This window comes from Erpetoichthys calabaricus, chromosome 2 (assembly GCF_900747795.2).
Source record: "Erpetoichthys calabaricus chromosome 2, fErpCal1.3, whole genome shotgun sequence".
NCBI classification, from domain to species: Eukaryota; Metazoa; Chordata; class Cladistia; order Polypteriformes; family Polypteridae; genus Erpetoichthys; species Erpetoichthys calabaricus.
The window spans coordinates 237,601,991-237,628,419 of NC_041395.2; the positions used below are offsets into that span (position 1 = coordinate 237,601,991).

The 26,429-nt window shown below is 37.9% G+C and overlaps 1 protein-coding gene across 5 annotated transcripts in view; it reads right to left on the reverse strand.

Moving 5' to 3' along the window:
* Positions 1 to 26,429, reverse strand: part of c2h10orf90 (chromosome 2 C10orf90 homolog) — a 241,812-nt gene that overhangs the window by 50,723 nt on the left and 164,660 nt on the right. For all 5 annotated transcript variants that reach the window (XM_028795288.2, XM_028795287.2, XM_028795289.2 and 2 more), the window contains 2 exons: positions 11,243 to 11,397; positions 4,285 to 4,477 (listed from right to left, as the gene is read on the reverse strand). In XM_028795288.2, the coding sequence (XP_028651121.2) occupies positions 4,285 to 4,477; positions 11,243 to 11,397 (348 nt within the window). The remainder of the gene's footprint in view (positions 1 to 4,284; positions 4,478 to 11,242; positions 11,398 to 26,429) is intronic.

A 26,429-nucleotide genomic window follows, 5' to 3' on the forward strand; every position in this document is an offset into this window, starting at 1 on the left:
AGCTTCAAGCTCAATCCACTCCCCATCTCTCCAGCTGCAGTAAAAAGATCTGAGTAACTGGGAACACAAGCAAGAGAAAGAGGCTTCTTCACCTAGTAGTCTTCGAATGAAAGCCTAATAAAAATTGTTAGAAATTGTTCCTTTTTTTTTTTTACTCCCCACTTCCTAGAATGTTTGTGGCCGCATATTTAATGTCTTGGTTTTGTACTGAAAATGTCCCACATTTGTCAAAGTAGCATCGGTCATACAGTTTCCTTCAGACTTGCTGATGTATATTAAATATTAAAAAAAGGCTCAGCTATTACGCTTTATGTTATGGATTTATTTCTATGAAGAATACCCAGTGTTCTGAGTGATTTAAAGCCTAAAGCAGTGGATTATGAAAACTTGCTAGTATATTGCCAACACATATATGATGAAATACTGAGAAAGTCATTTAAGCTGCCACTGAGCCAAATGCAGAAATGTACATTCAGTTCTACTCGGATTTCCGAGCTGATTTGTATACTAGCCTCATGTAAACAAACAAATGTAGACAATTATACAAGTTGCACCAGATGGGCTCTTGCTCTTTTTTTCCAGAACAAAGTCCGATTTGTATCTTATTTTACCTGTCTACCTTGTGAGACCCGTTAAGACCCCCAGCCCCAGTGCAGAAACGCGGGTGACGTGTCAGTTGAGGGTTGTTTGTTTGCCTGCGAGGCAACAGCAGGTTGGCTGCACAACCGAGGAAACTACGAGTTTGCAGCATTACCATGTGACAGTTCTATCGGCCAAGGGTTGATGTGGGGTGTACTTTAGTCCGGCTACTGACCTGGCCCACTTTTTCTTTTCTGTCTGCTCCCCTCCAGGATGGCCAGATCCCAGTCACTGATCTGCAGCCACTTGACCCACCTGACAGGTTCCTGAACTGAAGAAAGGAGCCAAGGCAGTACAACTGATAAGATTACTGCTTGTTTGCTGTGTCTGTGTGTATTGAAGTGGTAGCTCCCATTTCAATTAACACCCTTACCATTCATGTTTGGAATTGAATAAAGTTGGTTTTCCTGAAGCCCTTGGACTCATATTTCAGATGCAAGACAGTGACTTGAGCATAGGAAAGGCACTATATAAATAAAATGTATTATTATTATTATTAACCTTTACATTACTCTTGCATTCTCTTCTCACCTCCTGAGCTGATTTCTTTTTGGTGCTATTAAATCAAGCTCCCACTGTTCTCATTGATGTGGCATAGCATTGGTTTGGGGATTTAGAGGTTACTTCATTGATCTACCATTCCACAATGATGTTGTACCCTGGGAAGTATAGCCTATGTGGCACCACTTCCAATAAAAGATGGGGTGAAGCTTTGAATTCTTCAGCTGAACATGGCTGCCAACTTTTGGTGGGTTACAAAATTTACTTAAGAAGGTAAAGACCTTCAAATGGGCCATTAGATGCCCATGATGTGTGGGTTACCATGTGCTTCTCTGAACTTTGTTGAAATGAGGCTAGTTCAGGCAAATTCACCTTGCAACACAAATTTAATTAAAACATATTAAAACTATAGCAGGGTTACAACTTCTTAACTGTATCTAGCTTATCCTCATAAGAATAACTTTGATAAGAATAGGCAAAAGCAAGTCATCAATTTCTCTTCAGTTATCTCTTATCTGATCTAATTTTCTCATCCACTTTTCCTGGTGAGACTTGCAGTGGCAGCAGACCAAGCAGGTCTGTAAGGCTCTCCCGAATTGCTGAGGTTCTCACCCTTTCACGGAGTCTCAGCCCTGCCACCATGCAAACACACCTCATTTTTGCTGTTTACATTCGTAATCTCATTCTTTCGGTCATTACCCACAACTCATGACCACAGATGAGTACAGAGATGTAGATCAACTAGTAAATCAAGAACTTTGTCTTTAGACTTCACCACTACTGACCATTACGGCTCCCGTCACTCGTGAAAAAGATTCCTAAAATCCTCCACTAAGGGCAGTTGCTCCCCACTCACCTGCCCTCTTCAATTATCTTTTGCAAAATATTATCCAGCTTACTTTTGAAGGTCCTTGACATCCTATTATCTAACAAACCATTTTTGTGAATTATTCCACGTATCTCTGTGTAAGAAATCTGTAACATTTGTGTGAAATTTAGCTTTAATCAGCTTCCATCTGTGCCTCAGATCTTGTTAAAGAACTAATTTTAAAGTAACAGAAGGAATCTACCTTAGTAATTTCTTTCTTAACTCTGAATACTTCTCTGTTTGCTACTTTGGAAAAGGTTCTCCATTCCTAACCTTTTGATTTATGTTTTTAACCTAATTTTGCAATGATCTACATAGGGAGGGGCTTGCACTCTCATTTTTTTAGTTTAATCAGTAGTCCCTCATGTACTACCTTTTCAAAAGCATTTTAAAAATCAAGTTAAATAATACCAAATGCACCCGTCTGACCAAATTATTTTGTTTCTTCCTTAAACAGTCAGTCTTTTTCTAACCCACTTAGTCCTGAACAGAGTCGTGGGAAGTTCTAGAGCCTATCTCATCTAGCATAGGGCACAAGGCAGGAACAAACCTGGGATGGGACACCAGTCCATTGCAGGGTCCTTTCTTAAAAAGGTCGAGGATATTAGTGACCTCCCCTGTCTAAACTCATGCTGACTGTTCACTAATACACCTGTTATTGACATGTAATACTCAATCTTTTCCTTAATGTTTGCTTCTATTAATTTTCCCATGATAAATGTTAAGCTTATTGGCCTTACTAGGATCACCTTTTTATGTTATGAAATATTTGCTAGCTTCAAGTCTTTAGTAATGTTCCCAGTAAGCAGCATTTTTTGAAAAATACTCATCAAGGGTTTAGTTAATGTAATCACTTGCTTCATTAAGCACTCAAGGGTGTTTTGTCCAGTAATTTCTTTGATTTCAGTCAATTTAATGTGATTAGCAGTTCTCTTTCTCTGTTATGTCTAAATCACTGGTGCCTCATTAATAGTTCTTGTCACTAGTGAGATGTTAGACTAGTTCATGTGTGAAAATCTAAGAAAAATGTTGGTTATTGGGCTTTTCCCCATTCCCAAGAACTAAAAATCACCTTTTATAATCTTTAAGGTTTAGTGAACATGTAACAAACTAAATTGACAGCATATTTTATATATATATATATATATATATATATATATATATATATATATATATATATATATATATATATATATATACAGTATATATGAAATGTGGAGAAAATTACTATTACTGACAGTTTAGGCCAACGGCAATTTAGACACTTTTTGCAATTATAACTTATCCAAAGGTGATATCATGGCAGGTCATTTGATTATTTGCCTAGATCTCATTTATCATGTGAATAAAGCAAATGCTCTTGTCTTCTCTATATATTCCTCAAACAGATTGTTTATCATATAAACCACTATTACAATTTTTCAGATTTTAGCAAAACAGTATTTAGGAATTATTGCCGTCACCTATTGTTTACCACATCTGAGCCACATATATGAAAGCATTTTGACAACAGAAAGCAATGTGCTCCTATTTGATCACCACTCATCCATTCTTTTTGTACACATCATTTAGTGTGGTGACACCATGCAGCTTCAGGCAAGTGAAACTTGAAATCTGGAAAACTCATCTCTGCAGACACATGGTATTTACATTTTGACAAATGAGCAGAAGCCTAGATGTGATAGTAATGGTTGAGGCTGTTTAGTACAGAAGCAGCATGCATCTTAAGGTCAACTCCTGCTGGATTTTAGCATTATCACAATATATACTGAAGACTGATAGCATTTTTCTAAATCTCTTTCTGAGAAAAAAATCTTTTGGCAACTGTGGTTTAAAATGGGACAAATGTGGTTTTGCCATTAAGTAGTGTACAGTATACTGAATTGAAATTTCTAGTGTGCTGCACCCTGTACAAGAGGCATATTTTGGACAGGGTCACCCTTTCAGATTTCTGCTAGCTCTCCCTAAAGCCAGTTAGTTTTGACAGACCTGGTTAATAATGTACAAAAGATGCAGGCAGGAAGTTGAATTATATTCCTTTGCTTCCCATTCCTTATTTATTTCATAAAATACTTTTGTTCTTGTTTTCTAGTTATTACATTCAAAGTCCTGGGCAAAGGTTAGTTGTATGACAGTCAGCTTTTCACTATATTTTTTTCTTTATGTAAAGTATCACTCCTGCTGTTCATTATACAGTATATAAAATGTGTGAATATGCCTTGATTGTGAAGAGCTTGTAAATTGTATAAATTTATAATTGTAAATAGCCAACGTACCACTGAGAGGGTGGGGTTTGGTGCACTTTTTTTTGCTGGCGTTCATCAGAAGGATCCCTGGGGAAGTGACGGATCTTTGAGACAGCATACTCTCATTTTGTTGTACCTTTCTCTGATACCTCTTCTGTTCAAGATCTTTCAAACGTTTTCTTGAGCGGGTGATGAAATCTGGCCGAAAGAACTCCAGGGCCTCCTTTAATATTAAAATAAAACCATTAAACTGTAAGAAATATGTAATAGTACACCATTATAAGGGGTTGATCTGCAGGATGGTCCAGATCTAATTATGCAACTGTTCAACTGACAACCGTTTCCATGCCATTTTGGAATGCAGGGCAGGTGCTGCCATCTATCGGCAACAAAAAGAATTTTAAGTGAAATCTCTATGTGCAGGGCAGGTGCCGTGAATTCTCTATGTAATAAACTTAAGTTATAGCGTAATGAAAATTGCATAATTAGATCTGGACCACCCTATAATAACACCAGCAAGTCAAAAGTGAAAGGAAATGGTAGATTACATGTGCTGCAGTTTCTGTACCCAGCAGTATTTGACATTTTCCAAGATTTTTACAGAAGGAGAAACATGCTTAGTCCAATCTAGGGTCATGTCATGCACAATAAGAAGTACAAGACAGAAAGCATCTCTGAATAGGAAGACAGTTCATCACAGGATGCATGAATACTTAACACCCACGCTGTGCCAATTTAGTGTAACCAAATTATTATTATTATTATTAACTGCAGCAGTAAGGAGTTCTGTCTTACATGAAAACCTTTTGTTTTGTTATAAATAGCTTAGCTTTTGCCCAAAACCTAAAAATTATCCAGTTTTTACACAAAACAAACCCCAGTAAGACTGTCCCGTACAATGTGTTTTTATGCTTTATCGAGAATATGTGGAAGAATCTAACACAGATGAATACTTTTACTTTAACTTAATATTCTAATATATTTCTAAGTTGTTGGTACTGTGGACGTTTCAGATAATGAAGACACACTCGCTAATCATGGTCCTGGACAGTGTCAATGTGTTGCATGTTGAATAGCACTTGCAAGTAAGAATTTCACTGTCGTTTTTACATGTGACACAACAATTATTTATACATTGTTGGTCCCCATACCCTAACACACATGTCTTGAAGGACTGTATCAAGAGAACATTCACACAGAAAAGGGGGAAATGTAAAAAGCCAATCTAAATTTGGCATTGGCCACTCTACAAATCTAACTAGTCTTCTTAATCTGTGAGGCAAAAGTACTAACCACTGCACCACCCGCTGTGCCCAAGAGAAAATATTAGTACCATATATTACTAATGTACACCTCACATAATTACAAGATTCATCCAGCATATTAAGGTTTCTTTGGGCACAAAGCGGGAGTTGACCCTGGATGAGGCCCCAGTCCCATGCTGGATATAGTCAGTCACCCACTGTCACTTAAAGCGGCCCGATTTAGAGTTGTACTAACCACTACATGCAGAACTACTGACACTTTTACTTTTTTCCAGACATTCTATTCCTAATGCTCACGCCTGGCACATTGTGGCACAGATCAGCTTTCAGGCAAGTACTGTATGAATGGCAAGTGCTAAATGTAGGTAGGCACCAGGTACTGTAAAATTCTTGACTTCAATGCCAGTAGAAAAAAACCCATATGTTTATAGCACATATGGCACAGCAAAACTAGCCAGTTCCAGAGGGATAACTGCAAAAGGCTTGGATGCACAGTAGTTAAACAAGATGGAATTGGCAGAATTGTAAAAACAGAAGCCTCAGTCAATTTTGAGTTTTGAGTTGGAGGAAAATTAAATATGAACTGGCAGTTTTATTTCATTTATTTAAATTTAATCTGCAGAATATTTTCAAAAATAATAGCATATATGGTGTTAACAGCTGAAAAATTTCATAGTTTTGCATATGCAATAAAATCATTCAGGTTCTGCAGACGGTGCAAGGACTAGCAAAAAGAATAAGACTTACAAGATATGCTTTATTAATAATGTCTAAGCTAGCTACAAATCACACAGTATCCTAAATGCCTATATGTCATTGATCGCATCCTGAGTGTTTTTGTATCAACTGCTGAGTATTCTGAATTTAATATGAAATACTATTTTGTATAAACTGTAAATACTGAATTTTTCAGTCGCAGTGAAAAAGAAGCAACAAATAAAAATGTTAACTTTTTATTTAACATTAGTTTCTGTAGTTTTGGTTGGTTCCTACCTCTGCTTAATTAAAAAAAAAAAAAAAGTCTTGGACTGTTATTTCCAATGTAGCTCATTTGTTGATCTCCATCATCAATCCCACTCAATTCCCCATGAATTCTTACTCCATTATCGGATCCTATGGAATTCTAGAACCTTTCTTATCAGCATTAACAACAAAGCAAGAACTAAACAAGACAATCATGGTTAAGAGTATAGTTGACAATTAACTGAACTTATGTAGTTTTCGAATGTGGGAAGGTTGGAGTATTAAGAGAAAATCCACACCAAGATGAGCAGAACATGCAAACTTCACTTAGATGGTAACAGGATAAGGAATCGTGCCTTGACCTCTAAAGCACTGAGGGTAGCAGAGTACTTGCCACAAGAAGATAAGCAGATAGATAGACATTTACCACACATTGTGTAAATGATAACTGTGAAGCCACCATTCTAATTAAAAAAATACAACTGTTAATTGAACATATTCCAAAAATTTCGAAAGAACCACTACTTCATATGACCTGTTTATTCATACGTTATGTTCTCAGCAAGATTATTAAAACTTCATATCACCCAGTGTTCTCCAATAATGCTGCAACACATTTGCATCTTAATTGCACATTGAAAAGCTAAATAGTGACATGTTGTATCTGTAGGCATCTACGCAGCACATTTTAAATCCACCTAGAACTACAGACAGCGTAATGTGTTTTTTGCAGACTTATGTTCTGAATTTACTCTTTTCACTCTCAACAAAGCAGTATAGAGCTCAACAAAAGGAATGGTTTCTGGCCTCTTACGTTTTAAATGTTACAAGAAATGTTTAAAATAGCCTTGATTTGACACAAACAAGTAAAGCGGCTGGAGAGCTTCACCAAAGGCCTCAAAAGACTAACTCTTATCTTAATACAAGTAATACAGCACAGCAGGAAACAGTGCGCTCAAAAGAACACTAGTAATGGATGTAACATTAAAGAAAAATAAAAAGAATATTCACACTTTGAATGCCGCCAACAATCTTGATTCAGCTACTATGTAGTGAATAACACTGACCCATTTCATATATCAAATCACAAAAAAATTGAACATTTTAAATAAAAAGAAGCTCTTTCATCATCATCACTGGTTTACAGCCATGCTCCAGGTTTATTCAGGCTAGCTGTTTGCTCCTCAAATCTTTTTACTCTCCCCTCTCCTTAGTTCTTTGGTATCATTTGGTGTGAGAACCATTCATTTCATATTATCTGACACCACCTCCAACCATATTATCTTCACTCTCTTCCGTTTACTCCACATTTCCAAACCACCTTATCCACCAGAATCTTATAACCTCCATAATGACTTTCTCTTAACTCCGCATTCTTCTCCCTCTCACTCTACGACACTCCACATATCCACTTGATCATGCTTGTCTCTCTGTAAATATTTAAAATCATAATGAAAACATGTCCACGGCGGATGTTTTCATCATAATGAAAACATGTCCACGGCGGGTTGGCGCCCTGCCTGGGATTGGTTCCCTGCCTTGTGCCCTGTGTTGGCTCCAGCAGACTCCCGTGACCCTGTGTTCAGATTCAGCGGGTTGGAAAATGGATGGATGGATAATGAAAACATGTCTTATTGGACATTAACAGTGTCAAATTTTCATGGAGAACAGACATAGCAAAGTTTCTGATAGAATGTGAGCCAATGGTGATCAACACTGGACAAAAGCTAATAACATCAAAAACGTCCATGAATAAATCTTACATTACTTAAGTCACATATAGTAATCCACATGTCAAGTCAGCCAGTTGTATGCTCACAACATGCAAAACACGTGTACTGTAGAGAAGTTTAAGAGTAGTCCATAAACAGGAAGCCTCTTCACATGGGAGCACACTTTTGAATTGAAGACAGGACTCTTGACCAATGAATGAGAGGGAGAGTTCGGTATTCAATTCAAAAAAGTGATCCCAAGTGAAGGGACTTCCTGTTAGTCGATTACTTCCAATTTCCATACTTTCTCATTTAACAATATTTTAGCAAAAAGTGCAGGTGTTTTGCACATTGCCAGCATGACCTGATGATAACTGGATGACTTGATGTGCGTATTATGCAACCCACTAACATGAGATTTTTTCATTGACATTTTTGTTACCGTTTGCTGCTGTTTAGCATTGTTCACCATTGTCTCACATTCTATCAGACATTTTTCTATTCTCCATGAAAACATGAGATAAAAATATTTTTCTTGGCCATTAATACAAACTGCATAGGGCAAGTACCATATAAAAATATAATTTTGGGTGGAGTACTCCTTTTAATGTGAATTTTCCACCTTTATCATTTGACTTTTTTTAATCAGCCCATCAAGATGACTAGAATAGGGGTGGAGAAATATCTATACTTGGTTGGCATCCTTTTGTTCTTGTGTAATGTGCCCTGACCTAGCGCTGCTGGGATAGGTTCTGACTCTTGAAATCCTGCATCGGATTGGCAGGTTTGGGAATGATTGATTTACAAAACGTATATATTTTTTAGGGAAAAGTGGGGATAAAATTGTAATGGGGTTAAAATTTTGACTTTGAGTTTTCAACAAGTTTTAGGCATCCTTAAACAGTATTTCCATGTTCAAAGTGTAGCCTGTCTGTGGTGTGTGTGTGTGCTTTGTGTGTGATGTTGTCAGTCCAGAAACATAACAAAGCAGAAACAAATCACTCAATTTAAATGACACTTGACACAGTTTTTATCACTATAAAAAGTCGAAAGTCTATTGATTTTGAGCAAAATTGCTCCAGTAGAATTACCTCTGCATGGATAACTACATACTGTAATGTGCACGTGTATCGATGGAATGTATTAGAACAGGGTTAGAATTTCAAAATCACACCTTTATGTAGGGAATGTCATGTGTTGGATGTCTCTTAGAATTTTTTTTTACTTCTCTGTCTTGAATTGCAGTAAGATGAAACTAATCTATTTTGACAAATGTGCAAATGCCCCTTACCCTGATTTTTAGCTGATTGTTTTATGACACAAAGATTATGCAATGACTATGCATAGTTGCCCTCATTGAATTAAGTAAATATTTTCTATAAACAATTTACTGTCCATCCATTATCCAACCCGCTATATCCTAACTACAGGGTCACGGGGGTCTGCTGGAGCCAATCCCAGCCAAAACAGGGCGCATGGCAGGAAACAAACCCTGGGCAGGGCGCCAGCCCACCGCAGGGTGCCCACACACACACACACACTAGGGACAATTTAGAATCACCAATGCACCTAACCTGCATGTCTTTGGACTGTGGGAGGAAACCCACGCAGACACGAGGAGAACATGCAAACTCCACGCAGGGAGGACCCGGGAAGCGAACCCAGGTCTCCTAACTGCGTGGCAGCTACGCTACCCACTGCACCACCGTGCCGCCCCAACAATTTACTATTCAAAATTAATTTTTATAACACCTTTTACCTATAAACATGACCAGTTTGTGATTTTTGGGCAGTCATCAACTTGAAATACTGTAAATGCTAAGTTCTGAGCCTTTGGGCAAAAAATTGTTAAAACTTTTAGAATATTTTGTTTTCAGTATTGTGCACCCTAATAATGACTCATATTTTGACTTGAGCTGAAAATTAAAAAAAAAAAAACTCTTTTTGTTGGTGTCTATTTTATAATGCTTTAAAATGTTACCATATTGATAGCAAGCTCACGTACTCTAATAACAATATTGCCAAATCAATTTAGAATGCACATTTTATTGCAAATGAAAACACAGTGTGTTGACATTGATGCAGCAGTTTTTTAAAAGCACATGCCAACACATTTTAATTTGTTACTTGAGCCCAGGCTGTAATAGCTGTAATATTATAGCCAGCTGTAATATCTAAGAATGTTCATTGTTGAAAAAGGAGTTTAAAAATATAAAGCCTTGAGGGAAAATGTGTTATTCAGAAGAGGCGTATGTGGGTCATTGGTTTTGTTACTGATTAAGCACACTTTGGAGTGGACAGACCATGAGAAAATTGACTTGTCCCCACCATGGTCTCCTACTGTCCACAGAAAAAGGCAATCCATTATTTGGTGACTTTCTCAGACAGCAAGCAAATTAATTGAGTATAAGGACTAGGCCAAATGCATCCCAATTATTGAAAAGCTTTAAATGTGTAAAAGTCAGTCCATTAAAATAAGAGTTAAAATGTAATCAAGTAAGTTCAAATTTGCATCCTATTATTTTCTGCTTTGTGAGACCCTGCCATTTACATTTGATAAATACTTTGTTTCAAATTGGACATAATGTTGATCTACCAAGACATTAATAAACATCTAAAAACATACAAAATTAGCAATGTTTCAAGTTGTGGAAATTTTCTATACAGTATAATTGTTAAACATTAGATTTAATCCAAAACATTCTATCTCAATTAGTCTGTTCTGGCTATGTAACAATTCTTTGTTAATAAATGCTTTGTTTGGATTTAATACGACTTACAGGGCACCATTGTCACTAAAAAACAAAGTATATAGAGTGACTAATTAAAGTCATTTACTGCTTAGTAAAAAGATCTAACAAAGGCTTCCTTTGTATTGTATAGCAATAAGTGACCAACATAACAAACCCTTAAAGTCTCTGTGATGAAGTGTTACTAAAAATGTTTCCGTGAAGCATTAATTAGTTTTTAAATAAGACAAGAAGACTGTCAGTTTTAAATTTACAATAACTTCTTGAGTGCCGACATAGTAATGCTGCTCTTACTCACTTTTAATGTCAGAGTAGTTTGTACGTCATCTTCTGTGTCAATAAAGCCTCTTGGCCAGATGCTGTCATCCATCTGTTCTGTCCTGATGATCCACTCAAGATCTTGTTCAGCTTCTTTTCCACGCCCCAAAACATTTTTCCTGCTTTTAGCAGGTCCTTAACAAAAGATTAAAAAGTCAGGTCACTTCAACTTAATTTTAGATATGATAAAAGAAAAGCATTATTTACATCTCATTGTTACACCACTACCACCATGTTTATATGGAAAAATCAATCTACTTCTTTACAGAAAAAAAAAATCAATATGTCAATGAAGTCAACCAGGCAATTCTTTTTATGATGAACCCATTAAGGTTTTGTTTCACGTTGCAGTGCAGGTACTGCTCAATGATCTTTACTCGGTCTTACTGTGTTAAGTCACACCATTTTTTTTTACAGGCAAAATGTGTTGTGTGGATAGTTTTGGTAAAAATGCATTCTGTAAAATGAGTATTAGAAATAAAAAATTCTTCTTGATTAGCTTTTATTTGCCCTGTAAAAATCAGAAATGAATAACTCAGGGTTAATAAAATTAAGTTATCCATTATTCAATGAAAAATAGCAAAGCACTGAAACACTATAAATAGTGAACGATGTAGCTCTAAATACATTTTTTATGTCTATCGGAAGTTCATTGAAAATGACACTTTCTGCTCCTATAATACACATTTATTTGTCAATATGGGAAGTAAAACAAATTGTAAATGAGTTGTCGTAGGCACAGGCTAGTCTTTGGCCGTGATTCCTGATGCAGATGAGGCATGTTGTTAAGGCAATTTCCTAAATAACGGCAGAACAGATGAGCTACTAAACCTATTTTGCAGCACTTGAGCATAAAATGAATAAGTTTACAACTGACATATAACATTAATTCTGATGTTGTTTAACAAACTTTGTGAAAGGTCAGCCTGCAGTGTATATACAAAAGCTGACAGAAGTCAGTTGTAATAGCTGATATTTTATCATTTTTTTCTGAACTATTTCATGGTAGTTCTGATCATTTTTTTATTTTTTTTTTTGTTTCGAATTATAAACAATCCAAATATACAATTGCTTTCTTTAAAATTGTTTTATTTATCAGCAACACTATTTTGGGTTTTAGCTGGCAGAACCATTTTGAATAACCATTGCTATGTTACAATGAGTTGTTGCTAGGAGATGTGGCCCCAGTAGTCATGCGACGTGATGTCATTGTCAGATTCTGTGGGTCTGGTCCAAACGCTGTTTTACAAGTGCCATAGTTTGAATTTCCTGGTTACAAACCTTTTGCCCTCATATTTTTGACTTTCATTTTTGGAACTTGTTTTGGCTTTGATGCATGATATGTGTTCTTTCCCACAATGACCCATTGCTTTTGGACTAAATTTCATGTTTCGATTCACTCTGTTCCTTTTGACTGTCACCTTCTCACCTTGTGAAAGAGTAAAATTAGCACTGGATAGACAAAAATAATTTAGGGTCAAACATAAAGTAGCTAAGCAAAAATCATTAAAATCGTAATGAACTTTTAGTGTGTAGTTAAAATAAAGAATGATTTTCTCTGCAGAAGCATGGAGCAAAAATAACAAGATCAAAAACTCAATATCTTTAATTTAATATTGTTCTTTATCAGTATGCTGCTGCTGGAGTATGTGAATTTCCCCTTGGGATTAATAAAGTATCTATCTATCTATCTATCTATCTATCTATCTATCTATCTATCTATCTATCTATCTATCTATCTATCTATCTATCTATCTATCTATCTATCTATCTATCTATCTATCTATCTATCTATCTATCTATCTATCTATCTATCATATGGTCTGCAACTATTGCAGATGAGAAGAAATGATAATTGAAACACAGAGTTAAAGAAGTGGGATCTTTATGGTACTTAACGTAAATAATTCAAAGGGGTGGGAGGTAGAGGCAGAAATTAGCCAGAGAATCAGAGCAGAAAGGTACAAAATGTACAAGATGACAGAGACCAGCAATGTTGTATAGTCCAAAAATATGAGCAACAACCAGAAGGAAGACCGAAACAATGGATGTAATAAAAATGCTAAGATGGATCTGCAGGTTAAACAAAACAGACAGAAAATAGGCACAATAGGGGGGCGTTATGCTGAGAGGAAGAGAACACGTCCCTGGGCTGGACATGTATCGAGACAAGTGTGTTTGTGTGAATTTGAGAAGGAGGCGTAGGAGATTGGGTGTAATAAGGAAAAAGCTGGAACTAGAATGCCAGGGAAAACAGAGATACACCTCCACTGTGACAACCCTGGATAAGGGAAAAAGAAGATTACTACAACACTATAAAAGTCCCTCTGGACAGCAAGTCATAGATTGTGGCAAAATACTGGAAAAAGACAAAAGTAAGTTATTTATGTATGTAAATAAAATTGACAAGTAGAAAAGGGCCTTAAACACAAAAGAAAACAGGACCCTTGATTTGTTATATGCCAGTGTTAAAGAGGCATATAACCCTATTGTTTTGCCAAGTTTAGAATGATCAGATCATAATTTGGTACAGCTCATACCTGCATAAAAACCCATTGTCCACCTTCTGCCACCAACCACCAGGACCGTGCAGGAATGCACAAGGGAGGTTGAGGAGGCTCTGAAGGATGCCGTTGGGAACAATAAAAATGGTGTACTGTATCACAGACTACATCAAGTTTTGTGTGGATAACACAGTCCCCACAAAGACATTTTTCCCCAACATCAAGCCATGTATCAAAAAAGATCTGAAAGGCCTACTGGAGATAAGGATGAAATCAATCAGGTGCAGAGATAACTGAAAAACCAGCTCCGTCAGGGTAAAGCGCACTACATAGACAAACTTGAGCACAAGTTACAACAGAATAATGTGAAGGAAGTGTGAAATGGGATGAGGAAAATCACTGGCTACATGCAGGCTGTACAACATGCAGAAGAAGGGAAAAAGAGCAGTGCTAAAGAACTGATCCAGTTTTTGAACAGGTTTGACTCATTCTTGTCAATACAGCCCACCCCAACACTTCTAGCTTCTGTGTGCAAGCTGAGAAGGTTCTGAAATCTCAACTGCAATCTGTGCCCTGCATGACTTTATCCTACAATGGTATCATACTTGTGGTCCCCAGCCCCCATCCACTTCCTAGACTGTCTGTCTTTGCTGATTCAGCAAGGAGAGAGGATGGGAGCATGCACTGATAGCACATTGCCGCACCCAACACACAACGAACCACCTGGATTGGGATCCAAGTGTAGTGGGTGGAGAGAGCTACTCTACATAAATCTTCAGTGGAACCAGCCACAATGTACTGAAAACATGTGCCAGCCAGCTCTGCGAGGTCCTTCAACACCTGTTCTCCCTTTCTCTGAATTTGCAGTTGCTCTTACTTCATACATCATGAAGACCTTTGAGAGGCTAGTCCTAAAACAGTTATGTCCCCTGGTTTCGAAACAACTGCATCCTCTGCAGTTTGCCTATCAGACTTATATAAGTGTGGAGGATGCTCTAATCAATTTGCTCCACACCAACCTACTATAACTTGGACAAAGTTGGCACCATAGTCAGGATAATGTTCTTTGATTTCCAGTGACTTTAATACCATTAGGCCTCATTGACTGGGAAAAACGCTCAGTACTTTGCATCTTGATGCCCACACAATCTCCTGGATCATGGACTATCTGACCAATAGACAGCAGTTTGTAAGGCTGAGAGACTGTATGCCAAGGAACTGTCCTGTCTCCCTTTTAATTTACCCTCTATGCAGCAGACTTCCAGTGCAATACCAGAGCTTGCCACCTAATGAAATTTACAGATGACTCTTCCATCATACTGTACGTTTCATGAATAATGGAGATGAGTCAGAGTACAGGAAAGCTGTGGAGGACTTTGTCTTGTGGTGCAGGGACAACAACCTGCAACTCAACATCAGCAAGACAAAACAGATGGTGCTAGACTTCTGGTATGTCAAAAACACTCTAAGACAGTCACCATCCAGGGGAAGAACATGGAAGAGTTAAAGCGCTACAAGTACCTGGAGGTTCACATAAACAACAAACTGGACTGGTCTGACAATACAATGGTATTGTACTGTACAAGAGGGGCCAGAGCAGACTGTACTTGCTAAGGAGACTCAGGTCTTTTGATGTGTTCATCAAACTGCTGGAAATGTTCTACCAGTCCAAAGTAGCCAGTGTGGTGTTGTACACTTCAGTCTCCTGGGGAAGCAACCTAAGCTCAAACGTGTAATGCCTGAACAAACTTATCAGGAAGGCCTGTGCCATTACAGTGTGAACCCTGCACCCACTGGAAGCTGTTGTGGCAAAATTGGATGCTATCATGAGAAATCCCCTCCATCCTCCCCAGGAGGCGCTCTCAAGGAGCACTTTTAGCCACAAGCTATTTCCACCACAATATGCTAACAAGAACCTCTGGGGATCTTTTCTGCCCACAGATATCAGGAAATTCAATGCTTCCTCCCAACATCTAACAAATTCTAGAAACTTTTTTAATGCTAGCTTCAAGTCAGATCCCTTTATTGATACTGTAAAACAATGTAATCAGAATAACTAGTGTTAAAGGCTCTTTGTCAACTAGTGAAACTGGCAGCCCCAGGGTCAGATTTATAAAGCTTACATGCACACAAAGGCTCGAAATGCATATACAACTTTCCACACAAAAGTTGGTATTTATACAATAAAAACTTGATGGGAGAACATACTGTACATATATTTATGGCAACTCTGACCCATATGTATGTGACATTTTGAAAAAACTGGTGTAACGGACAGAGACGACAGAAGGCAGCCCTTCCTGGCTTGCTAAAGTGCCATGGGTTTGGAGCAGGGAAGCTCAACCCAGCCAGGGGGTGCATGGAGAATGGCTGAGCCCACCTCTGTAGGGCTGCTGCCACACCCAGAAGTGCATCCAGAAGGAGATTGTGGAACACCTGAGCACTTCGGGATTATCTATAAAAAAGGCCAGCTGCCACAGCCTGAGCAGCCAGAGTCGGGAAGAGGTGGCCAAAACTTGCTGGAGGAGGAGTGGAGGCAGAGAGAAAGAGAGAGAAAGAAGGAAGGGACAATGTATTGGTGCTATCTGGTACTTGTACTGTTTGATACTGTGGGGAGTGAGACAAAAACGTTTCCCACAGCTGAATAAAGTTGTGTTGTGTGCAACAGTTGGACTCTGTGTCTATTGTGTCATGGGTTTGGGGAGCTGTATGCCCCCTGGTGTCCACACTGGGAAATAATGACATACTTGATCAAACCCAACCAGCTAGATGATGACTTACACATATAATTATGCATATCACTGAGCTGTTGAGTTATTGTAATGTGCATTGACATAACTAATATATTAAACCTTAAAAGTGATGAATGTGATATACAGATTCTACTGTTGTTACCTCTTAATAGGGCTAATTAATCCTGAATATTTGCACTGGATTTTTTCATAAGTTTATGTTGGCTACCTGTTGTCAAATTTCAGAATTAGAAACCAATGCAATCACTGGTTGTCAATAATAGCATTAAGTAAAAGCCCAGGTGTGATTCACTCCCTACATACTGAAAGCTGTATGTCTCATGCCCTACAGGCTATTCATAGCCTAATGATTTGAGAGCCCTGGTGAGGCAAAAAATTCATATAGCTAGCAGGAGCCAGGATTGCAAAATCCCAGGAGATCATTACATCTTATGTTTTACTGCTTATTATAGAAGCTACCTCCTACTTCTCCAAATGACAGAGGACACCTTAAGTTGGATATCCTGCTAAGTATAAAATTAGCTGTGGTATTTTTTTTTTACTTTAGAGATACATATACAGTATTCATCCATTATGGGTGCTTGCTATATTTATGTCAAATTCAGGGTTTTAGGAACCTGGAGCTCATCCTGACAGCATTGAGTGCAAGGCAAGAACCAATTCTTGATGGAGCGCACACTTTTTCACAATTGGATGATTCAGAGATGCCAGTTAACCTAACCTCCACATTAATATGAAACATAGAATACCCATAGAAAAATCCAAAGTGACAAAGCAAGGAATGTGCAACCTCTACAGCGACAATGACTGAGCATAGTATTCAAACCTAGCCTTCACTGCCACTGAGAGGCTGAAGTGCTAATTATTGAACACTCTGCAACCCAGGATAAATACCTTAACATCACAATTTGCAACAGTAAACCATTAACGGAAGGCCTTAAGACAGACTAGCTCTGTGACCAGCCACCATGCCCCTGCTTTGGATTAAACATGTATTGATAATATTACGTTCTGTTAACCATTTATTGGTGGCATGCAGTGATGTAAGAAATTAAGTACAACCCAGAGAAATTGTTGACTTTTTCTACATATTTAAACCGGCAAATATTAAGTCTTTATGCAAATAGTGCCTACAGATAAAGATGACATCCTTGAACAACTGACCCATACAATTGACATAGTGTATTTATTCTCATAACATAAATTAACAAAAATGCAGATTTGTCTCCTTGAAAAAGTAAGTACTACTTCATCTTCTTCCATAGCTAAACCCCTGCATTTATCCATTTATCACCACTTCAGATCCATAAAATTAGAATCAGGTTGTCCAGGTTAGGTGTCAGCCTCCTTAGGGAGTATACTTGTTTGCAGAAAGAACTATTGTTTGCCCATTCAGATACATTGAAAACGTCAGCTGTTTCTATGGGATGTTCTTACTTTTTCACATGACTGCAAATGGAGACTGGATTTGATTATCTGCCCAGTTCTCCTCTGCAGAGAGTGTTCCCATCCCAAAGATTTGTGTATTAGGTTGATTGTCCACTCTAATGTGGTCATTATTGTCAGTTTGTTCTTGAGCACCACCTCCAGGATTGATCCTGCTTGATGCCCAGCGCTGTCTAGCACACGTTACAGTCCCCAAAAACTCCTGAACTGGATTAAGTGGATTTAGAAACAGATAGATGAATAAACCACTTATAGGCCAAAATAAAAACAAAAAAATATATAATCAATACAATCACTCCTGATTTAGGATGAGTAAAAACAGTAGCAAAATGTTACAAAATCTTATCCCTTTTTAGTAATTAATGAGGCATTTAAACTTAATTTATTTTGCATTTCACCATGTTTTAAAAGTGACTTACACTTTACAACCCCAATTTTGTTTTCAGCAAAGCCATGTTACCTAACAGTTCAGCTCATCCACATGCACTTGTCTGTACAGGCAATTAGTCTTTTTTTGTAATTTTGTTATTTTTGTGTAGTAAACCAACCATTAACATTATTTTAACCTCGGTTTTGATGTACTCTGCATGGCTTTTTGGTTTCTTTTGATATGGCTCATTGATTTGAATTTTTTTGTTGGGACTAATAAAAACACCAAAGATGATTCTTAACCAACTGATTTAACCCTCATTCTGTCATCAGTAGAATTTTCTATATTTCCAGAAAGACAAAGTGGCTTGAAATGGGCCAAAGGCTAAGCAACCTAATGACTGCAACCGCCTGATATACACCATGCAAAATGAATCCCATGAGTGACTAGCAGTAAATCACCCTTGATTTCTTTAAACAAAGCCCAGGCAGCATCCGCACTCTACAAGGCCCGGCACATAACTGTCTCACTCCCCCCAGTTTGAGTCTGTGATGGACCTTGCAGTTTTGTTTGCCCTCTCTGAGGAATGCATGTCACCCTACTGTCCACATATTCCCAGGCTTGTAATGAGGCTTTGAATTGTTAAATATGCATTATTAGCTGGTCAGGTAATTAGCGTGAGTAGCAGAGTAAACCTACCACTCCATTGAGTCTCATCTGGAAGAGAGAGAATTTGTTATCAGCACTCTGCAAGTTGTTTATCATTAAAAACATTTTGCATTAAAATTGATTTTAAGCAGGCTTTGTGTAAGCCCATGTACCATATGGTGTCATTTGTAGCTACAACAGTTTCTGGGATCTGAATATCTATTAAAGGGCCCTGTTTTTTGCATTTCATGATAGAGTGATGGTCTTGTGTCCTGTCTAGGGATTGTTCCTGCCTTTGCACTCAATGCTTACTAGGATAGGCTCCAATTTCTTGACCACCCTGCCGTAGATATGTGGCTTAGAAAAATGGACAGATGTTTTTGTAATGTAAGTGGGATGACTGCCACTGACATTCTCTCTTATGACACTTACTACTTTTGTAGACTCATCTTTTGCCTTTTCAGTATGTACATCTTTGCAGAGGGAGTATATGCCTAGGAATGCATGCCTTTACAAATAAGAAAAATCTGATTAATTTCTTACAAACTGAAGGATGTAGTCTTAAGCCGTTTGCTTTCTTTTTCTGTTTCAGGGACATGAGGATGCAGAGCCAATTGCAGCAACAAAGGGAGCCATGTAGGAAAAAGCCATAAATCAGATGCCAGTAAATTAATACTATAAAAAGCAGTGAATCTTTCTGAATGCTCTGTCACAGTAAATCAGGCATACAGTGGCAGAATACTATGCAGCTACCACTACTGCACAGAGAAAAGTATCACGGATTTCATTTGTAATCACCAAGAGAAGCTTCAGGAAGCACTTGATTGTAAAGCTAAGCAGAGGCATACAAATCTGTTTCTGTCAAAGCTAACCTAAATCTAGGGAACGAACTCATTTCATTTGTGTGTTCACAGTCCTTTGAACTGAACGGGCTATGAGTCCATGGAAAGTAAAGGGAAAGGCTGAACACACAAATTCTGTTGTTAATGGGCAGAACAGAATGCAAACCCAGCTGTTTGTCCTTCAGTATAAGATCTTAATCCATTTATTCAGGTGTTGAGTTACCTGACTAGAGTATAACAGTTTTTATTTTTTTTATCTTGAAAAAGGAAATAAGAGAGGTGATCCATTCAGTATCATAAAACGTAATCAATCAATCTACATTTATTTTATATTTAGTGTCATTCACAGGCTAAACCATCCCAGTGTCGATTTACATAGCAAACAAGGCCCAGATGTGAATAACTAAAGAAGGGAATGGTACAGTAGTGAAGTAGACGAATGGTCTGAGAGACAGCATGCCAGAATCAGGATGAGCTGAGTTGTTACAGAATAGGTGTGTTTAACTCTGATCCAGGAGGGCTGCAGTGTCTGCAGGTTTTCATTATAACCATTTTCTTATTTAGTGACCATTTTTTCATGCTAATTAACTTCTATTGCCTTACTTTTAATTCACATGCTTTCATAATTCCTTAATTAACAGCCAAACAATAATGAGATACAAAATGAGCCAACACCTGAAAACTAGCCTTTGTCCATCACACCAAATCTGTAAATAAAGAAAAGGTGAAGGTCTCTCTAATGTTGATCTGCTCGGGTCTACAGAGCATTTTGACGATGCTCTTGGAAAAAAGACAATCAACAGTTCTGGAAATGTCTGCTGTGGCAAAATGAGAGTACCAACAAGCCATGGAATTAAATTAATGGGTATAATAAACAACAAAAATAAGCTTCTAATCAAGAAACTGGTTGGAATGAAATTGGTTAATCTGAGTCTGAGGCCTGACATAGCTGGGGCCTCATGTATAACGCCGTGCGTAGAACTCACACTATAACATGCCCTAAGCACAAAAGTGGGAATGTGCGTACGCACAGAAAAATCCAGATGCAGGAATCTGTACGTACGCAAACTTTCACGTTCTTCCACTACATAAATCCCGATCAGCGTGAAAAGTAACGCACGTGCACGTGCCTTCTGTCCTGCCCCAACTCCTCCCAGAATTACGCCTCTTTGAATATGCAAATCGATATAAATAGCCTTCTGAGAAAAGACAATGGGAAAAGCATGGGGGAAAATATGAGAATTTCAGCGAATACCAGGTGGAGGCAAAGGAAAAACGTACTATTTGTTGGTTTAAACAGTGGTATAATCAACAAAAGGAAGTTGATCGAGTGACAGAGTGTAGGAGAAACTCGAAAGCTCAAGTTCACAAAGTCACACAGTACCCGAAATAAAAAAGAAATCACATATCAAAGCCGCCGTGAAAAGGCAAGTCGTAGCCCACCGTCTGAGTGTCATATGAAAGTTTATTAGGGTACAGACAAAAAAATAGGCACACAGTGGGGAAAAAAGCACGAAATGTCAACTTTAATCTCGAAATTTCCACTTTAATCACGTAGTTTATTTTGCCATTAAAGCAGAACATCATAAACTTCATCTTAAAATCGTTTAATTTACTAGTTTCTCAAATCCCATTGTAACTAAAGTAGGACGTTAAATGCTTTGTTCTGTATTTGATCTTCTTTGTGCTCTGTGTGTGAATCACTACCTGCTTCTTAAATGGGCTCTCTCTTTCTCCAACAGAACACATAATCCATTACATTCGTGATATTACAGCTCTCTGAATAATTAAAATACTGAGATGTATACGTGATATCTTTTTCATGATGATAGGAAAGAAAGCATGTTATTAAACATGGGAACACGGTGGCGCAGTGCTTGTTCATATCTCACGCAAGAGGCTTGCTGCGCCATGCGCGACCTTCAATGAAATAATTTATCACAGCAGTACTGTCTCTTTCAAACGTACTAACCTCCAATTCCTGTCCTTACTTTTCTTTCTCCAAATACCCAATTGCCACACAATCAGCTATGTAATAGACGTGAAGCCATTTGTAAGCTTAGAACGCCGATTCTTCAAAACTTTTAAGGAACATTGAAATATCTTCGTAGTACATGTTTAATTATTCTATCCGTCTATCTTTCCAGTGTCGCGTCAGTGCAAGAATACAACGCAATGCAGGAACAATCCATGAACTAGCTAGCGCTGCGGCACCGTGTCCTCACATGTTTAATTATTAACAATACAGATTATTTAAATGAAGTTAAAGTTTTATCTGTATAATATAATCAACATATTTTGCTGCATTTCATCTTAAAAATGAATACCGTCATCATATGTAAATACGCGCTTTATAAAGTGGTGCAGGTTGTGCAATATTATAACTGTAGTGCAAGTTTACAGTGAGGTAATTGTACTTATAAGTAAACAGTTCTACAAGGAGCACTTGATGGACTGATTGAGTGCGTTTAGAGTTCTTGGGATGAAACTTTTTCTAAACCGCGAAGTCCGTACTGGGAAGTCTCTAAAGTGTTTTGCCGTGGCTGAGTCAGCGTCTGTTTCATGCTGTATACCAATAATTCTCTTTCCGATCAGCTGCTGCTGTGATTCCCCACTCAGATACAGTGATATAAATACTCCGAGTGGTGCTGTGAGAGTAATATGGAAAAAGATGATCTGCTGTGGCAACCCCTAAAGGGAGCAGCTGAAAGAAGAAGAAGATGCAGTGAGAGTTACAACACTAAAGCAGTTATGGTATTTGGAATACTATGGCTATTCCCTGGACCATTATATTGCTGCAGGTTAATTACAATCATATGCATTACACTAATAAACAATATGCAGTTAGTTTCAGTGTATTTATAAAGCCGCTTCAGGAATGTGGAGCTAAGAAAGAAAGGGTGACCACACAGGAACAGTAGCACTGCTTTGACGCTGGGTGCCGCCAGTCTGCAAAACCGAGTGGAGAAATTGCGTACGCCAAGGTATGAGTTACCATGGAAATGTGCGTGGCTTTACGCCAAGTTTAGGTTTTATACATCGCGATTTGAGCGTGGAAACGTTCGTACGCAACATTTCTGTGCGTACGCACCGTTTATACATGAGGCCCCTGGTCATCTATTGGCATGCCATACATCTCATTTTTGTTTGGCTGCCATTTAAGGAAAAAAAAATCAATTCAGAGGACTGAGTCTTAAAAACAAGACTATTAAAATATAGAGGGAAAAAAGTCAATTAACAGCAGAAATCGGGCACTGATAGAGAATGTAGCAGGAAGGAATACATGTAGCTTCTGCAACGCTTCAGGATCAGACAGTTATATACCCCTTTCTTAGAAGGAGGAGGAGGGGGTTGGGATTTTCATAGAAGGATGAAATAAATATACAGTTACAGTTTAAGCAATATTTCACATAGTCTAAAGATGGAGCTTCTCAGGCAGACCTAGGGACAGAGTTACCAGAGGATAAGAGCCACAGGAGTGATAAACTTTGTAGTCAAACAAAACTGAAACAGTAAGAGGATATTTTGCAGATTCTAAACAGCAAATGGAGAGAAAGTGAACTGCAAAGAAACCTCTTTACTAAATGCATAATTTAAACCCTTGCATGACCTGAAAGAGATGCGCTTACAAGCTAAAGCTGCTTGTAAGTATGGATTGGTGAAAGGATTCATTGGGTACATGTATAAGCAGAAGAAAACAACATCTTGGATAGAATACTGAATTTGAGCAGAACAGACCATTAGCAACAATGTGGCAGTGGAAAATAAAAAACTATTTCAAGAGAATAGATGGAAGCTGTTCAAGGAACCCGCTCAACACAGTACTCCCATAAATGCAGGTTAAATCCCATTATAGTTAAGTAATGAAATGTTCAGAATAACATACTTTTTTCTGGGCCCAGGCAAACATTCATAGAGCATTATGTTAAATGAAACTCGTTTTAATAAAATGAAAATTTCCGTATAACAAACGTTTCTTTCAACCAAAAATGGCCATCAAAGGTAATAATGCGATGCAAGAAATACGTAATATCGCTCCTACAGTTTCTGTGCCAAGTCTTGGGAATCCTGCAACAGGTTGTCTCAAAGAGAGTGAGACAGTCTGTTGCAAAATTTCCAGTCTCAGGCAATCTCTGGGAGTGTGTAGGCTCAACATCAAACAGGTATAGCCGAATTCTGAGTCAGTGCTGCACCAAGCGTCTGTGTGGGTAGTTGTGTCATGTGCAGATACAGTACTGTTCGAGTATCATAGCGCTTCTCAAAGTTTTCTTTGAGATGAACAAAAAAAAAAAAATTTGAGAAACAGTGTCACCTTATGCTGAAAGAAAAATGAACAATCCTGGAAAAAGTTGATTCCAGAATAAAGAAAAATAATATGGCGAAAGCATTTTGGAATCCCACCCTTATCTTCATCTAAAGATTTGTTTTCATTCTGTATTTTCATACCTGTAATTCTATTAAAAAGTTACATCTAACGTCTCATTTTCAGTCTGTATTCATTCCTGTCTTTCTATTAATAAAGTTAGACGTAACATCTCATTTTTCAAATAAAATATTTTTTGCAGTTTAAGAAGCACTGTGTTTTTTTGGGTTTTTTTTTGTTCAGGTATTGTCAAACTTGTGTCACAGAGTTGCATGAGAGACAGGAAGATGAGTCAATTTTTTCAATGAAAATACCGGCACTTTATTACTGTATAGAGAAGGCAGGTACAGTCTCAAGACTTCATTCAGAATAGGAGCTGTCAGGAGCCGTGACACGGGGACAGTCTTCCTCCTTTAGCTCCCATCTTCAGATTTGAAGAACATTAGTGGCTTGGAATCACCATTGTGGCAGGCACAGTTTAGAAAAGTGTGAGGAAGAGCAGATCAAATCCAAGCGTAAAATGTTAAACAGTGTGCGACAAGCACGGTACGTGGTAACACTGATCCTGCAGAGGACAACCAATTACTTTGCCCTTGGTTTAATGTTTACCAGATGCAGCAGAACAGCTAGGGAGCTGTCCTTGCACCACCCAGTTATCCATGGTGAATCACCGATGGCCCCAGTGACAATACTATACTATACATATTCCTTATAGCGAAATTTCTATTATAATGAAATATTTTTAGGGTCCCGTGAGTTTCGTCATAATGGGATTCCAATTGTATCATGTGTAATAAGTGAATCTGTGCAGCATAATCTCTTGGCAACCTCACGAAAGGTGAGTCATACAGCCCAGTGGTATATTGCCAAAATAAAAAAAAAAAAAACAAAAAAGATCTAATTCTGTGCATGTTGCCAGTGTGGTAGGCATCAAAGTGAAGATTTCTAAGTTTAAGTTAACTTGCACGCAAAAATTTAGAGCTAAACACATGATGTAAGTGCCCCAAGGGATGAGCTGGCACCCTGACTGGGATGAGGGGCACGGGAAACCATAATGGATGGACACTATACATGAAAAAATAATCTGTCTGGGATGGTTCTCAATTATCCAGGTTGGGGTTGGAATTAATGGCTGGACTGAGGGAAACTGTCTGTGAAGAGCAGTTCAATCCCCATTACAACAGATGACAGTTCTCCTCTGTTATGATCCTAGTATGGACAGAGATCCATAGAATTCTTAGTCCTGAAAGATAACCCTGTCAGGGACCTTGGGTGCCACCAGAGGGTGATGCCAGGAGAAGAGCTCCCAGTTTTATGGGGCTACTGTATGACCTAAAAGTGCTTCCGCCATTCAGTGGTATGGCACCGGAAATACTCCTGGGTCCACCATAAAAGGAACTGCTTGACCTCATAAAGAAATTTTGAAATATTTGTATTGTGAAATACCTTTAAATGGTTTATCTTTTTTTCTGTGCTCCCTCAATTATTAAGTAATCTTAAGTCAAGTCAAATTGCTTTATGGTCATACCATCCATATATATAGTATTTCAAGATAGAGTGGCACGAGATAACATTCCCCAGGACTGTGGTGCAAGATATACATAAAACACAAGATAAGTCCAAGACAAGTAAAGAACTGCACTATACTATACTATAAATAGATAAATAAAAATATGTAAATGAATAGGTAGTAATAATTTGAAATAGTTACAAATTAATACATAATAACAAAATTTAATACAAAACAGTAGTAACAAGTTTAACATATCTACTTCATATAAATAGGCTACTAGGATCAGATCTGAGGGTAAGGGAAAGCACAAGGTTCAGAGTCCAGACAGCCGAGGGGTAGATGTTATTACAGAATCTGGCAGAACTGGTTCAAATGCTACCGTATCTTCTGCTGGTTTGGAAGTGGAGCAAAGAGACTGCCAGAGGGGAGGGTGCAGTCCTTCACAATGCAATAGGCTTATTGAGGACAATTAATAACAAACAGAGCAGACTGCAGAGTAAGCAACACAGGACGTTTAAAGGCTGCTGCTATTTCAATGTCATGCCTACTTGTGTACTACTTATTAATAAATAATGACTCAAATAAACAGAATTAAACACTTGATGAAGATTATGGTGAAAGTTTAAGAGCCTAGATTAAAAACAAACACTACATCATTTCCATCTATATACAGTATAAAATGCTATGTGTCTGTCACATGATTACTCCTAAACAACTTGGGCTAGAAC